The sequence below is a fragment of the Squalius cephalus genome, assembly GCF_949319135.1.
Source record: "Squalius cephalus genome assembly, chromosome: 22".
Taxonomy (NCBI): domain Eukaryota; kingdom Metazoa; phylum Chordata; class Actinopteri; order Cypriniformes; family Leuciscidae; genus Squalius; species Squalius cephalus.
This window is the reverse complement of record NC_137143.1, coordinates 1,187,501-1,202,500: the sequence shown is the minus strand read 5'-3', so window position 1 is coordinate 1,202,500 and position 15,000 is coordinate 1,187,501. Positions and strand designations below refer to the sequence as shown.

Sequence of the window (15,000 nt, the reverse complement as noted above, 5' to 3'; positions counted from 1 at the left end):
CCAGCCATTACACATCATTACACTTATTATTAACCAGTATGGCTGTCACACATCTGCAGACGTTATTGAGGTGTTTAATTGACAATGTTTGGTTTGAAGTTGCTGAGCCTTATCTTTTTAACTTTAGTTTTTCTCTTGCTGCTTGAACTGTGTTTTTGCAAGTTCAGTTTGTTATATCAATGATGATGACAAAATCATCATATAGTCTGTTCATTCACTAACATTATTCAGAGTTTAATCCTGTATCAGAAGTGTTTCACTACCACCACTGTGAAACTAATTAGGGATGGGACGATTACCGGTTTCTCTATAAACCAAGATAAAATGTACTGACGGTTAGTATTATCATTTAAAATTGAATTATAATTAAAACCGTGTTTGATTTTAATAACTCACTGTAAATCCTGTCCAGCCAGCAACAGGCTGACACAGGCGCAGCGCGCGATGTTGTTGTTTATTTTATTCGAGAAGGAATGGCGGAAGGCAGATTAATGTTTTAAATCTTACATGATCACAAAAATATTATCAAACTCAGTAAACAAATCAACTCTGATTTCATTTTCAATACAATCGAAAACGGAGACGCAAGACGGCAAGTTGTATTTGAATGAAACGAGAGAGCGCGTGCGCGTCCGTTGTGATGTGCGCTGTTATAATGCGTTGTTATTGGCGACGGTCATTATAAGGAAGGAAATGCGACAGAATATAATCTTGCTTTAAAAAGTGCATAGAGCTGCTTGTTTTATTTGTTGTTTGTTGATTTTCAAATATAAAACTTGTTGAAATGTTTTCAGTGTGAGCATCAGTTATTTTTGAACACTTTTCATCTCGTTTTAACAAAACCGTGATAATATTGATAATCACGATAATTTTGGTCACTATTATCGTGATATGAAATTTTCATACCGTCCCATCCCTAAAACTAATGCAATCAGGTACAATGACAATAAATGTTAAACGCATCATACACAACAAACAAGCAGAGCTACAGTGTCTTGTAGAAACACAGAGGTATCACAAATCAACACATGAATCTCAACAATGGTGGCAATGTATATACATATATATTTTTTAAATGATTCATGCTGCAGTGCATGCTGGGAGATTTATACTAGCCTGGAACCCAGCATGCATTGCGTCATGCAACTTTTTATTGTCACCATTGTTGAGACTTCAATGGCTTTTTCTTAATGGATGTGCTTTATAAACTCACAGAGAGAAACTAATGTGAAAGAGTCAAGAGCCCAACTCAAGAAAACACTGATCATCATCAGGGTGACTACACACTTCATTATATTCAATAAAACATGATCACCAACCAAAACTGCTGGATTTTTTTCCTCAATGCTCTGTCTTCCTGTCCTGTCTACCCCCTTGTCATACTGTATAGGCCTGTCGCGATAGTCAATAAATCAATTAATCGCGCGATAAAAAAAATTAGCTCGATAATTTTTCCGGCCGCGATGATTCCATTTGCATACTTGTTTGTTTTCCTCGTTTCTCTCTCTCTCTCTACCATGCTCTCTACCAAAGAGACTGGATGACCACTCTCGATTCCTTAGTGGAGTGAACCCTCTTGTCAGTTGCATGGTCTTTGTGTGGGGAAGGCGGCGCCGCGGCTCCTGTCAGTCACATGGTCTTTGTATGGGAAAGCGCCGGCGGGACTGCTTGCGGCGACTGCCGGGAGAGAGAAAAGACGCTAGTTGTGGGTTGGAGGGAAAAAAGAAAAAGAAAAAGATGGAATTGGTTTCAAAGCCAAACGCGACAGCGAGCCCGATCTCATGAAAATGCTTATCTATACCACGAATGTTATTTCTCGTGCCATTTATACGCTAAAAATAGTTTTTGCGTGCATATGATACGCACTCTATGGCGTGTAATACGCACGCACTCCTCACCCCTAATTAGGGCTGAACGATATTCTGTTTTAACATCGACATCGCGATGTGCGCATGAGCGATAGTCACATCGCCGGAACATGCGATGTGAAGGGTAGTAGCACCACCATGGTGTATTAAGAGAACGGTAGCACCAGTAGCACACAGTAAACACAAGTTTGTTGTATGGCTTGTTGCTGGGGTGACATGCACGTTCCGCGTACCTGCACAGTGATTGCTTCGCTGTGCCGCTGTTACGTGACAATTCTCCATTACGGACGCTCAAAGCGGCACTAAAAGACTGCTTTAAAGCTTTCACAGAAACCTCAAACAGAAAGCACAAAGCCTTTCTTTAAAACGAATTTCGTTTTGTATTAATTGTATCTTAATTTTAATCAGTGTTTCATTATCCAATTTCCTGGATTTAATAAATAGTAAGCCGACACAGAAAACACTTGTTTATTAATAAACAATTAAAATGTTTCATCGCAATATTTTACATATTCATAATCATTACTTTTGCTGGTTCTTCTGACAGCTTTTAGGTGCCGTTTACATGAACACTGCATCACCACCGAAAACAGAGAGAGAGAGAGAGAGAGAGAGAGAGAGAGAGAGAGAGAATAAGACTTTTTTTTTTTTACTTATTTTGAGGAAATATTGAACAAACAAACATCTGTTAAGAGCACCGCCACGTTGGATTGCGTAGAACATTCACTGAATTCTGACAGAAATATGTTCTAATTTTGGAATAAAATATTAAGTAACCTTTTTGTCACTTGTAATGAAGCTTGCTTATTAGTGAAATTATTAATGTCATGGAATGGTAATTATTGACTTTAGGCTGGATTGATGGCTCGCAATATCGCGATATATATCGTTGGGGAAAAAAATATCGCAATGTATTTTTTTTCCAATATCGTGCAGCCCTACCCCTAATCCTAACCAAGTATTTTCAGTGCGTAGCATACACGCAATAAAGCGCGTCTCCGTCTTCCCGACAGTAAATTACACAATCACTCGGGCGTTTGTTTAGTCGACAAAGTAACAGGAAGACAAAATGCGGTGGTATCCTGTTGAGGCTTTTTTTTTTATTTGTTTCCAAAGGTCCTAACCGGCCGTATTGCCTGTAATGGAATGTATCACTATTTATGTCTGAGCCTAATGTTTAATATTTTTTGAAGTGCAATTTTGTTTACATCCATTTTATTTATTGTTTTTGGTATTTATTCAAGTGATTTTTTTTGTTAACAGACACTGAGAGTCCATTGCTTTTATTGTTTTTGGTTGTTTTGTTCATTTTTTGTGGATATTTAAAATGTTTTTCCGTTTTCAATGTTTAATATTCTTAAGAAATAAAAGTTTATAGATCTTTGAAAAGGTGTACCTGGATTATTATGCCATTATCATTATATTAGATGAAAATGGTCTCGAACGACAATATTATCGTTTATCGCAATAATTTCTTGGACAATTTATCGTCCAGCAAAATTTGTTATCGTGACAGGCCTATGTATGTATGTTTGTATGGACAGGTTGATGGCTAATTTCGCTGGTACTTGTGACTAAGTGACAATAAAGGGTACTACTACTACTACTATCTGTTCATTCTCAACAAGCACTTTTGTACATGTATAATATAAATAATGTTAAACTGGTTTGTAAACTGGTTTCGCACTCAGTGTGGCTGGAAGTCCGTTGTAGTTTCTCATTTTTCTGTTCTTGTTTGGTTCATCAGTGTCTCGATTCACTCACTTCTTTTCATTCACTCTGTCAAGGGGACGATATTAGTGAACTAATGTAGGGAATAGTGAATGAGGGTATAGGGTGTGATTGGGAACACAGCCTCTGAGTGTCGACTTTGAGCGCTGTTAATTCACAGTATATTCCTGTAGGCTATTTTCTTGAAAACAACAAATATTACCCAGAATGCACTGTTTTCTACGGTATATTACTGTTTTAATGGAAAATGGTATAATACTGTCAGAATTTAGCCTTTTTTTACAGCAAGGGTTAACAGTGTACGTCTAGTCCATGATTAACCAGTCAACTTTATAAGGTGAAGTATTATGTAATACACACACACACACACACACACACACACACATACACACTACAAAACATCTGGACACACTTGACTGAATTTGAGTCTCGGGATGTTCTGAACTAGAGCCTTTGCTGAATTGACTCGCCTTAAATTTGAAGAGAAATAATAATTTCAGTGTCACGTTTTGCTCACTATTTCGGTTTCAACTCATTATTTTATTAAATAACACAGATTCCAAATGATTTTTGTAGCCATGATTAAATCACAAGAGTTTGTGTTGATCTACATCAGGTCAAACTGCTCCTGTTTGAATAATGATCTTAATAAAAACGACTACTTCAATATCAAAGCACTCCATAAACCACCATATACTGTTATAGTTTAAGTTTATAGTTGTATAGTTTAGTGATCATGCTGGAACAACAACCAACATTTTGAGCCATTAATGTGGTGACGACAGCAGAAATAAACCCAGCGGTTAAAAGCGGTTAACTAGTGATCTATTAAAGGTCTTTCCGTGTATGAGAGCGCTCAGATTATGGGATGGACGAGTGTTTGTTCCTCACAGAGGAAAACGAGTGAGTGAAGAGAAGACACACGTAATGATCTTGAATAAAGCCTTCAATAAAAGCGTTTTGTTATATTGAAACATGATGGAATATATAACATGTTTTTAGCATTGTCCTGGGTGGTTTCTAGGGTGTTGCTATGTGGTTATCAAACCCAAATATTCATTACAAACGTGGAAAACTATATAACTAATTATTGATATCAGTGATAACGTCAACTGTGGATCGACGTTCAGTATTATAATATTTCCTTATAAGTAATCTCTGCCTTACACATCCGCTGTTGTTAAATGACCACATAACGTGCTATATTACAGCTGTATATCACTGACATATTCATATTTCTCTGACACTCATCTCTGACTGATGACAGAATCCTTCATAAACTATAACAAGCATTTGCTTTGAAAACAATATTAATTGTGAAACGCGGTGAATTGCCCTATGATGTTTTCTAGCACAATGGTGAACGCTGATGATGTTTGGGACACAAACACACGTTTCTACACACTTCTGATGTCATCATTGACTTCACAGCATCTCGAGGAGAAAACTCAACTTTTCACTCCGGCAAGCTTTATTCCACATCTACTTTCCTTTCTGAAATCTATCAAGACAACAGCTTGTGTGCCTCAACAACAATCATGTGTGCTCCACTTCAGTGACCTTTAACCTCTGGCCCCAAACCCCAGGTTCACGCATGTGTGCTGCTGAAATGAGCCGAGGAAAACAACAAAACCAGTGAAAATGCTGTTTTTGGCATTAGACTGAAACTTGTGCTTCAGCCTTATGTTTCTATTTAAACCTTTTAATAAGGATGCAATGCCTTATTAACGCTCGTATCCATTATTTTGTAAAACCTTGTTTTTTCTCAGATGGTTATAAGGCATTAATAATCAGACAAAGCACTCAGGAACGAGCGGGCAGCTGAAAGAGCTACAGCACACAAAGGGCTCAGTCTATTAACACACACAAGGCCAAATCAACACACTCAAACACACTCCAACACACTCCAGCTCTACTAGTCATCTTATTTTATTAAGCTTATTTTTCATTCTTAAATGTTAGTGATGCTTATAGCGTTGCTAGGCTGTTGTGGGTGGTTGCCAGGGCGTTGCTATGCACTTGCTAGGGTGTTGTGGGTGATTCTTAGGATGTTGCTATGCAGTTGCTAGGGTGTCATGGGTGGTTCTCAGGGTTTTGCCATACATTTGCTAAGGTGTTTTGAGCAGGGTGTTACTATGAGGTTGCTAGGGTGTTGTGGGTGGTTACCAGGGCGTTGCTATGCAGTTGCTAGGGTGTCATGGTTCCCAGGGTTGTGCCATATATTTGCTAAGGTATTTTGAGCAGTGTGTTACTAAACAGTTGCTAGAGTGTTGTGGGTGGTTACCGGGGTGTTGTGGGTGGTTACCAGGGCGTTGCTATGCAGTTACTAGGGTGTTGTGGATGGTTCCCAGGGTGTTGCTATGCATTTGCTAGGGTGTTTTGAGCAGTGTGTCACTAAACAGTTGCTAGAGTGTTGTGGGTGGTTACCAGGGCGTTGCTATGCAGTTGCTAGAGTGTTGTGGGTGGTTCCCAGGGCATTGCTATGCAGTTGCTAGGGTGTTTAGGGTGGTTCCCAAGGGTTTGCCATACATTTGCTAAGGTGTTTTGAGCAGTGTGCTACTATGAGGTTGCTGGGGTGTTGTGGGTGGTTCCCAGGGTGTTGCTATGCAGTTGCTAAGGTGTTGTGGGTGGTTCCCAGGGCATTGTTATGCAGTTTCTAGGGTGTTGTGGCTGGTTCCCAGGGCGTTGCTATGTAGTTTCTAGGGTGTTGTGGGTGTTGCTATGCATTTGCAAGGGTGTTTTGAGCAGTGTGTCACTAAGCAGTTGCTAGGGTGTTGTGGATGGTTCCCAAGGTGTTGCTGTTTTTAGATGTTTTGAGAGGATTTTAGTGTTTTAGTGTAGTTGTTAGGAGGTTGAAGTGGTTGCCAGGGAACTTATACACAGTTACTAAGGTGCTTTGGGTGAGTTACAGTGTTTAGTGGGTTTCCCAGGGTGTTGAGCAGTGTGTTGATATATGAAAAATGCCGGGTGGTTGCCAGGGCATTGATATGCGGTTTGTAAGATGCTCTGATCATTGTGTTACTATGAGGTTGCCAGGGTGTTGCTATGCAGTTGTTAAAATGTTTTGAGAGGATTCTAGTGTGTTTTAGTGCAGTTGCTATGGTGTGAGTGGTTGCCAGGGCGTTGCTATGCACCACATGAGTGTTGTTGCTATGCACAACATGAGTGTTGTAGGTGGTTACTAGGGCAAAATCATTTTCAAAAATGCATTATTTAGAAGCTGAAAACAAAAACAGAATCCAAAACATCCATGTAATTTCAACAGATGACATAATGCAGAAGGCTCACTACAGGAAGGCAGAAACCAGATCCTGACGACCTCAACAAAAGGACTAGAGTAATTATTGACTCGACTCCTCATTGTTCCGTGGAATGCCCAAACATTCAGACACTAACACAGAAATATCAACCTTTCATTAAGAGGAAAGAAAAATGGCCCAGGGACTCAAAGGTCAACTTCCTGTTTGGATCCTGTTTGGACTGCAGGTGCGAGTGTGAACAGCACACACGTGAACACACACACACACACACACACACACACACACACGTGACGGACTGACCCGCCTCCGTCCTCAACGCTCTGAAACTACACAGACTGTACTGTACTTCTGTTCAAGAGGTGTGTGTGGTTATGATTCTCAGAGGATTAAAAGCAAAAGAAAACTAAGCAGAGAAAAGCCTCACTGCTTGCATTGAAAAAATATGATTTGATATGCCGATGTGAAGATAACACTGTATTTTTATTTACTTACTAGTAAAGTTCATGACTACTAAAAAACTAAAATCTAAATTCATCAATTTGGAAATTGGCACAAAAATGATTATTTTTCAAAAAACACTTTTCCATCAAAGTGTGCATACAGTTCTTTATATCAAGCATAATTATTGAGAATATCATGATATATGACAAAACTATCAACTAATGTTTTTATGCTTCTTATCATTGACTATATGTTTGAAGTTTTCAAAATATTAAGCAATACAGTTACAGTAAACTACTTTTCAAAAGTCTGAGGCCAGTAAGATTTATTTAATGTTTCTGAAAGAGCTTCTTATTTGATTTGATCAAAAATACAGTAAAACAGTAGAATATTACTCCAGTGTAAATCATCTGTTCTCTATGTGAATATACAGTAAAGTGTAATTTATTCCTGTGATCAAAGCTGAATGTTCAGCATCATTACTCCAGTCTTCAGTGTCACATGATCCTTCAGAAATCACTCTAATATGAGGATCTGATGATCAAGAAACGTTTATGATTATTATCAGTGTTGAACACAGCTTCATATTTCGTCCGGACTCTTTGATGAATAGAAAGCATTTATTTTAAAACAGAACTCTTTTGAAAGTCGATAATGTAGTTCTCGGATTTGTTTTATACTATATATATATATATATATATATCTCATGACTCAACAGAGGTAAAGTTCATCTTGAAACATCTATCATTAAAAATCACACTCTGAATGGGGATTTTGGACTTCAGGCGTTCGACTGTTGAGCTCTATAACAAAAACGTAAAAATCGATTCTTTCTTGTTCAGGGTGAGTTTGCCTTGAGAAAGCAGCTTACTTTAATCACTGCTCAAAGCACGGTGTGTGTGTGTGTGTGTGTGTGTGTGTGTGTGTGTGTGTGTGTGTGTGTGTGTGTGTGTGTGTGGTGTTCTGAACACAGTGTTATTGTGATGTGTGTGTGTGTGTGTGTGTGTGTGTGTGTGTGTGTGTGTGTGTGTGTGTGTGTGTGTGTAATGGTGTTCTGAACACAGTGTTATTGTGATGTGTGTGTGTGTGTGTGTGTGTGTGTGTGTGTGTGTGTGTGTGTGTGTGTAATGGTGTTCTGAACACAGTGTTATTGTGATGTGTGTGTGTGTGTAATGGTGTTCTGAACACAGTGTTATTGTGGTGTGTGTGTGTGTGTGTGTAATGGTGTTCTGAACACAGTGTTATTGTGTGTGTGTGTGTGTGTGTGTGTGTGTGTGTGTGTGTGTGTGTGTGTGTGTGTGTGTGTGTGTGTGTGTGTGTGTGTGTGTGTGTGTGTAATGGTGTTCTGAACACAGTGTTATTGTGATGTGTGTGTGTGTGTGTGTGTGTGTGTGTGTGTGTGTGTGTGTGTGTGTGTGTGTGTGTGTGTGTGTGTGTAATGGTGTTCTGAACACAGTGTTATTGTGTGTGTGTGTGTGTGTGTGTGTGTGTGTGTGTGTGTGTGTGTGTGTGTGTGTGTGTAATGGTGTTCTGAACACAGTGTTATTGTGTGTGTGTGTGTGTGTGTGTGTGTGTGTGTGTGTGTGTGTGTGTGTAATGGTGTTCTGAACACAGTGTTATTGTGTGTGTGTGTGTGTGTGTGTGTGTGTGTGTGTGTGTGTGTGTGTGTGTGTGTGTGTGTGTGTGTGTGTGTGTGTAATGGTGTTCTGAACACAGTGTTATTGTGTGTGTGTGTGTGTGTGTGTGTGTGTGTGTGTGTGTGTGTGTGTGTAATGGTGTTCTGAACACAGTGTTATTGTGATGTGTGTGTGTGTAATGGTGTTCTGAACACAGTGTTATTGTGGTGTGTGTGTGTGTGTGTGTGTGTGTGTGTGTGTGTGTGTGTGTGTGTGTAATGGTGTTCTGAACACAGTGTTATTGTGTGTGTGTGTGTGTGTGTGTGTGTGTGTGTGTGTGTGTGTGTGTAATGGTGTTCTGAACACAGTGTTATTGTGTGTGTGTGTGTGTGTGTGTGTGTGTGTGTGTGTGTGTGTGTGTGTGTAATGGTGTTCTGAACACAGTGTTATTGTGTTGTGTTGTGTTGTGTTGTGTTGTGTTGTGTTGTGTTGTGTTGTGTTGTGTTGTGTTGTGTTGTGTTGTGTTGTGTTGTGTTGTGTTGTGTTGTGTTGTGTTGTGTTGTGTGTGTGTGTGTGTGTGTGTGTGTGTGTGTGTGTGTGTGTGTGTGTGTGTAATGGTGCTGTTTCGCCTCAAGCGTCCGAAAGCAAGCCGTCACCTGAATCTGGAGATAAAGAGAGACACACCTTGCCTGAGAGTGAGCAGTTCGACACTGAGGCGAGTGTTTGCTGGAGCTTGTCAGGGCCAAACGTGCGCGAGCGTGAGCAACGGATCCGAGCGCTCCAGCAAGTGAGAACAATTACAGAAGCTTGCAATAAATGCAAACGAGCAGGAGGAGCTGCAGTGAAAACAGGTCAGACACACTGAGGAGACAAAGACACAACGACACAAAGACATGACATCAGCCCTGCGCTAAACAACACACACACACACACACACACACACACACACAGCGGGGGGAACAACCGCCATCACAAGCTTCTTTTTGTACTTTTTTTCCACATATGTGACCCTGGACTACAAAACCAGTCACATGGGTCAATTTTTTTAATTGAGATGTATACATAAATAATCTGTCCATTGATGTGTGGTTTGTTATGATAGGACAGTATTTGGCTGATATACAACTATTGTAAATCTGGAATCTGAGGGTGCAAAAAAATCAAAACACTGAGGAAATCTCCTTTAAAGTTGTTCATTTATGTTGGCGATTGTGCTGCATTCACTCACACAAATACATGTTTGATATATTTACAGTAGGAAATTAACAAAATATCTTCATGGAACATGATCTTTACTGAATATCCTCATGATTTTTAGCATAAAAGAAAAATCGATAATTTTGACACCGAGACCCACTTTCCCTTCCCGTTAATGCAGTCGCAACCGGTTCAGAAGGCATTAGAGGAACATTCTGGTGGTGAAGATCCAGCTTTTAATGTAGTTTATGTGTCTATGTGGTGTTTTTAATCTGCTTTAAGACAAAGCATGTGTAAATTCATAAGTCGACAGCATTGCTGAGTATTTCCTCCTTAAAACTGCAGTGAACCAAAGACAGTCTCAAAAACACGCTTTGAAATCGCTGGTGTTTCTGACGTCACAAAATACCTTGTAACCAATCAGATCAACGTGTGATCGTCAACCAGTGGATCTCTGAGCTGAGGGAGTGAGTGGAGGCGGGGCTCATTTGCATATTCATAGAACCGTGCATACTAAATGAGGCAAGGGTGTCCAGTTACATTCAAGATATTTTAAGGCATGAAGAAGGAAAACCCATTTAAATATGTCATTTTGGTGATCAGAGATGAGTTTTAAGGGATAAATCATTGACTAAAGGGAGACTTTAAGAGTAAACTCAAGAGAACAAAAGTGAATAAAAGTTGTTGTTTTTTGTATTTTTTGTTAAAGTCGCCATGAAATCAAAATGTAATTTTATGTAATATTTCGTAGTGTTTATTATAAATGTACACATCATTATTGTGTTAATAATGTTGAATCAGAATAAGTTCCTCTTGCAGCATCTCTTCTCTTCTCTGATGATGTGGGCGGGGCTTTAACCTGTCACTCACATGAGATCAGCCAATAGCAAACCACAACCATCCAATCAATTCCCCACAGACACACTCAAGCCCCGCCCACATCTGTTCTCCTTCCAGAAGCGTTTCTCTCTGATATACGACACAATAGAGGAGAAAAGACCAGCGCAACTCCCTTTCATGACGACTTTAAAATACTTCCTACTATCTCAGCTTATAGACAATTAGAAGTAAACTATTCATAGGTTGATATATAAATATAAAATAATAGGCTTTTGAACACAGAAACACTGGCTCAACCAATGACCCTTATGTTAGTTCAGTGTGGTTACAGCTGAAGATGTTTAAACCACAGTCAATACACTCCGTACTTCTAACCAAAGCCTGTTGCATCAATGAACGAACACGAACAGACGAACACGAACAGACGAACACGAACAGACGCTGTAACATGTAGATGTTGTTGCACAATGATTTCCAGCAACACTAAATCCCGACTGAGAAGGATTTGATTCTGCTTAATCTAGGAAGGAATTTCTGAGGGAAACGCAGCGTGTTCATGTCAGGCCGGAGGAAGCTTTTCAGAGTCCTGTTCTTTCATAACGCTGGTCTCGCGATCATATATCAGCGCACTGAGCTGAGAAACAGCAGAACCAGGAGACGGGGCTTTATGTGGAGCATTTCTCATGTAAATGATCACGGACTCAATGCAGACACTGAATAAAGCCTTATGGGAATCCAGCGGCGTTTCAGAGATCACTTACTGTAACTAACTAACCCTAACATGAGGAAAACTCACTGTAATCTACAACACTGCACGAGGAAAACTCACTGTATGAGGAATACAGACTGACAAATAATCTACATTTCAGACATGAAATACAAACAATCAAATAGTTTTGTCAAAAGACCATAATAAAACTACTGGTGATTAGGGGTGTAACAATATATCGCAATACAAAAATGCAACATGTCTCATGAATAGTGACAATATGTATTGTGGATAGTTAATACTGTGTGAGAACAAATTCAAGTTTACAGAGTTTTAGTGTCAGAACTACATTATAATGTTGTGTATAATGTATAATAATGCAGTGGGGGAATATGTGTGTCCTGATAATGCCAGATGTCTGATGTTCCCAGTAAAAGTGTCCTACATTATTATAAATATATCTAGTCAGTGACAGTGAAAGCATATTCATCTACAATAATTCTGTATTTTCAGCTTCAGAATCATGAATATTGTTATTCTGGCGTCTCTATTGTCCTGTGCTTTGGGTTTCAGCACCAAGTCCAAGTCTATTCATTTACACACACAATGAAACACCAAATTTAGCATTTAATCAACAGTTAATTTTTTGTTAACCTTTAATCTTGGAGTATCGCAATAATATCGTATCGTGAGTTGAGTGTGGTGACATGAGGGAATCGTTACACTCCTACTGATGAATATTGGTTATCTGACAATCAATAAACAAAAACTATTCCGATCAATCTCTGAAATGGACTCACGCTTCTCATCGTCTTGGTGAACTAAAGATGCGGCTCTCGACAGAACATCCAGCGGCGTTTCCATCCTGATCCAGACCCTGAGCGGGAAAACCAGACCGTTAGAGGGATACTTCTCCCAAACATTAACATTATCTCATAACTGACTCTCCCTCAAGCCATCCTAGTGTTTATGACATTCTTTCAGTCGAACACAATCAGAGTTATATTGAATAATATCCCGGCTCTTCCCAGCTTTATAATGGGAGTGAATGGAGCCTGAGATTTTGAAGCCCAAAAAAAGTGCATCCATCATCATAACAGTAATCGGATCCAGGGGTTAATAAAGGCCTTCTGAAGCCAAGAAACATATACATATTTACAACTTTCTAACTATAATCACTGGCTTCCAGTAACGGCCATGACCTCTGACCTGATGCATGACGTACTGACGAACGTGGAAGAGCAGAGAATAGAGCAAAACAAAACACGGTCACGAATTAGACGTCTAAAAATGATTAAAGAGAAATGTGGGAGGAGCTTGAGTTTGTTTGAACCGCGAGAGGCGTCGACTCTCAGCTGAGCTTACGCTACTCCTACATCATGCGTGGGGTCAGAGGTCATGCATCAGGTCAGAGGTCATGCGTGTGGTCAGAGGTCATGCATTGGGTCAGAGGTTATGCATCAAGTCAGAGGTCATGTGTCGGGTCAGAGGTCACTCTTCCGCCAGAGCTCGACTCGTGTACGGCCATTTAACACAAGCCAGTGATTATAGTTTATAAAGTTATAAATATGGATATGTTTCTTGGCTTCAGAAGGCCTTTATTAACCCCTGGAGCTGTATGGATCACTGTTATGATGATGGATGCACTTTTTGAGGCTTCAAAATCTCAGGCTCCATTCACTCCCATTATAAAGCTGGGAAGAGCCGGGATATTTTTTAATAAACTCTGATGAAAATGATAGTCATAAATAAATAAACACATAGGATGGCTTGAGGGCGAGTAAAATAAGGGATCATTTTCATTTTTGGACGAACTAACCTTGTGAAGTCACCAACACGTGAATGTAACATTCTTTCATGACGTCGCATCCAGAAGTAAACTATATCAGTAAATACTGGGAAGCTCTTTACCACAATCCGCATGTTTTCTCATGCATTCCCAGAATAAACAGCGCAAACATGTGGAGATCTGAAACACTGCTCGCTCTTCACACACTTAACATTCCCAGAGCGCATTCCACACACACACACACAGCTGAGCGCCTTCCTACAGGAGATCCCAACTTTACAATGGGAATTATAACTTCGGGAATGCGCTTTGTGGACGCGCAGAACGAGAACGCGCCGCTATCGCTGTAATCAACCGCACGCGCGCGTTTCCTTAATAATGTTTGCGGTGCATTTGCGTTTTAGTCGCGCGCTTTTGAGTTAGTCATTAATGTTTTACTATCAATTGCTCGCACGTTACTTATTAATGTGTCGCATGAAAGTGCGTGACCTCACTTGTTCCGGAATTCTCGGATTGTGTTACATTGTAACGTGTTGTTGTCTTCGACTCTTTCCTTACAAGTGCTGCTTTATTTACGACTCCTGCTACTGTAATGATCACACACTCGGTGAATACACACTCTTTCTTACATGTTGAAGAACAAACTACGTACCACTTTGAAGCGCCACTTTGAAATCTCCACGATCACAAAGTCGATGAGAGATCCCGAGCAAAAAAGCCCCGAAACAGCGCTAAATCCAGTGGGAAAGATCCAGGGTTTGATGCGGTAATCCAGGAGTGAGAGTGTGTGTGTATGTGTATGTGTGTGTAAAAAGCAGAGCTGTGAGGAAGAATGCTTGGAATGATGGAATTCTCTTCCTAGCAGGTGATGAGAGCCGAGCATTCTCATTGGTCGAGGTCAAGGGAATGAGATCAGCATGCATTATGCTAATGAGGGAGTGACGTCATCGTGTCCTCGCAACAGGTACAGCGTGAAGGGGAAGTCCGCAAATGCACAAAAACACACTTCACAAGAATATTTTTAGAAAGGTTTATTGACATTTTCTTATGAATATAGAGTATGAATGGATACAGTCATTAGTTTCATGCTTAGACTGTAAATAAATACCAACTGTGGAAATATCGCTATGTTTGACATGGTTATGAGTTATTGTGAAATGTGTTTGGAAATAATCGCCAGTCACGATGGTTTTCTACGCCAGCCTCTCCACATTTTCTGCAGCTTTCTTGCGCTGTACGACACCGTTTTGAAGAGACCTGTAAAACAAGTTTCAACATCAGTGTGTCACTGATAAACGTGGGATCCGATCAATATACAAAAACATTTATGCAAATCACAATTTCGGAATGTCTAATAATTATCTGGTTAAAAAAAATTAAACTCATGCTTCTGTTCTGCTTTGAGGACATGATTATATCATACTTTTGATCAAGGATAGAGAAAATCTAATTCTTTTTTTCAACACATAAGAGATCAGAGTTTTGCAATGTTTCGTCCCACATCTGAAGAATAAGCGGCCAGATGAACTCTGACCTCTGACCCTCACCC

At 39.8% G+C, this 15,000-nt stretch overlaps 2 protein-coding genes across 3 annotated transcripts in view; both read right to left on the bottom strand.

Moving 5' to 3' along the window:
- Nucleotides 1-14,294, bottom strand: part of vgll4b (vestigial-like family member 4b) — a 69,229-nt gene extending 54,935 nt beyond the window's left edge. Inside the window, exons 1-2 of the mRNA XM_079857249.1 lie at nt 14,104-14,294; nt 12,463-12,539 (exon numbers count right to left, since the gene is read on the bottom strand). Coding sequence (XP_079713375.1) covers nt 12,463-12,526 — 64 coding nt within the window. The 5' untranslated portion in view covers nt 12,527-12,539; nt 14,104-14,294. The remainder of the gene's footprint in view (nt 1-12,462; nt 12,540-14,103) is intronic.
- A 169-nt stretch (nt 14,295-14,463) lies between these two features.
- tamm41 (TAM41 mitochondrial translocator assembly and maintenance homolog) overlaps nt 14,464-15,000 on the bottom strand; it is a 36,693-nt gene continuing 36,156 nt past the window's right edge. Inside the window, exons 7-8 of one of the 2 annotated variants that reach the window (XM_079857244.1) lie at nt 14,999-15,000; nt 14,464-14,708 (exon numbers count right to left, since the gene is read on the bottom strand). The exon at nt 14,999-15,000 is cut by the window's right edge and continues 61 nt beyond it. In XM_079857244.1, the coding sequence (XP_079713370.1) occupies nt 14,632-14,708; nt 14,999-15,000 (79 nt within the window). In that variant the 3' untranslated portion in view covers nt 14,464-14,631. The remainder of the gene's footprint in view (nt 14,709-14,998) is intronic. The other variant, XM_079857245.1, reaches the window with a different exon arrangement.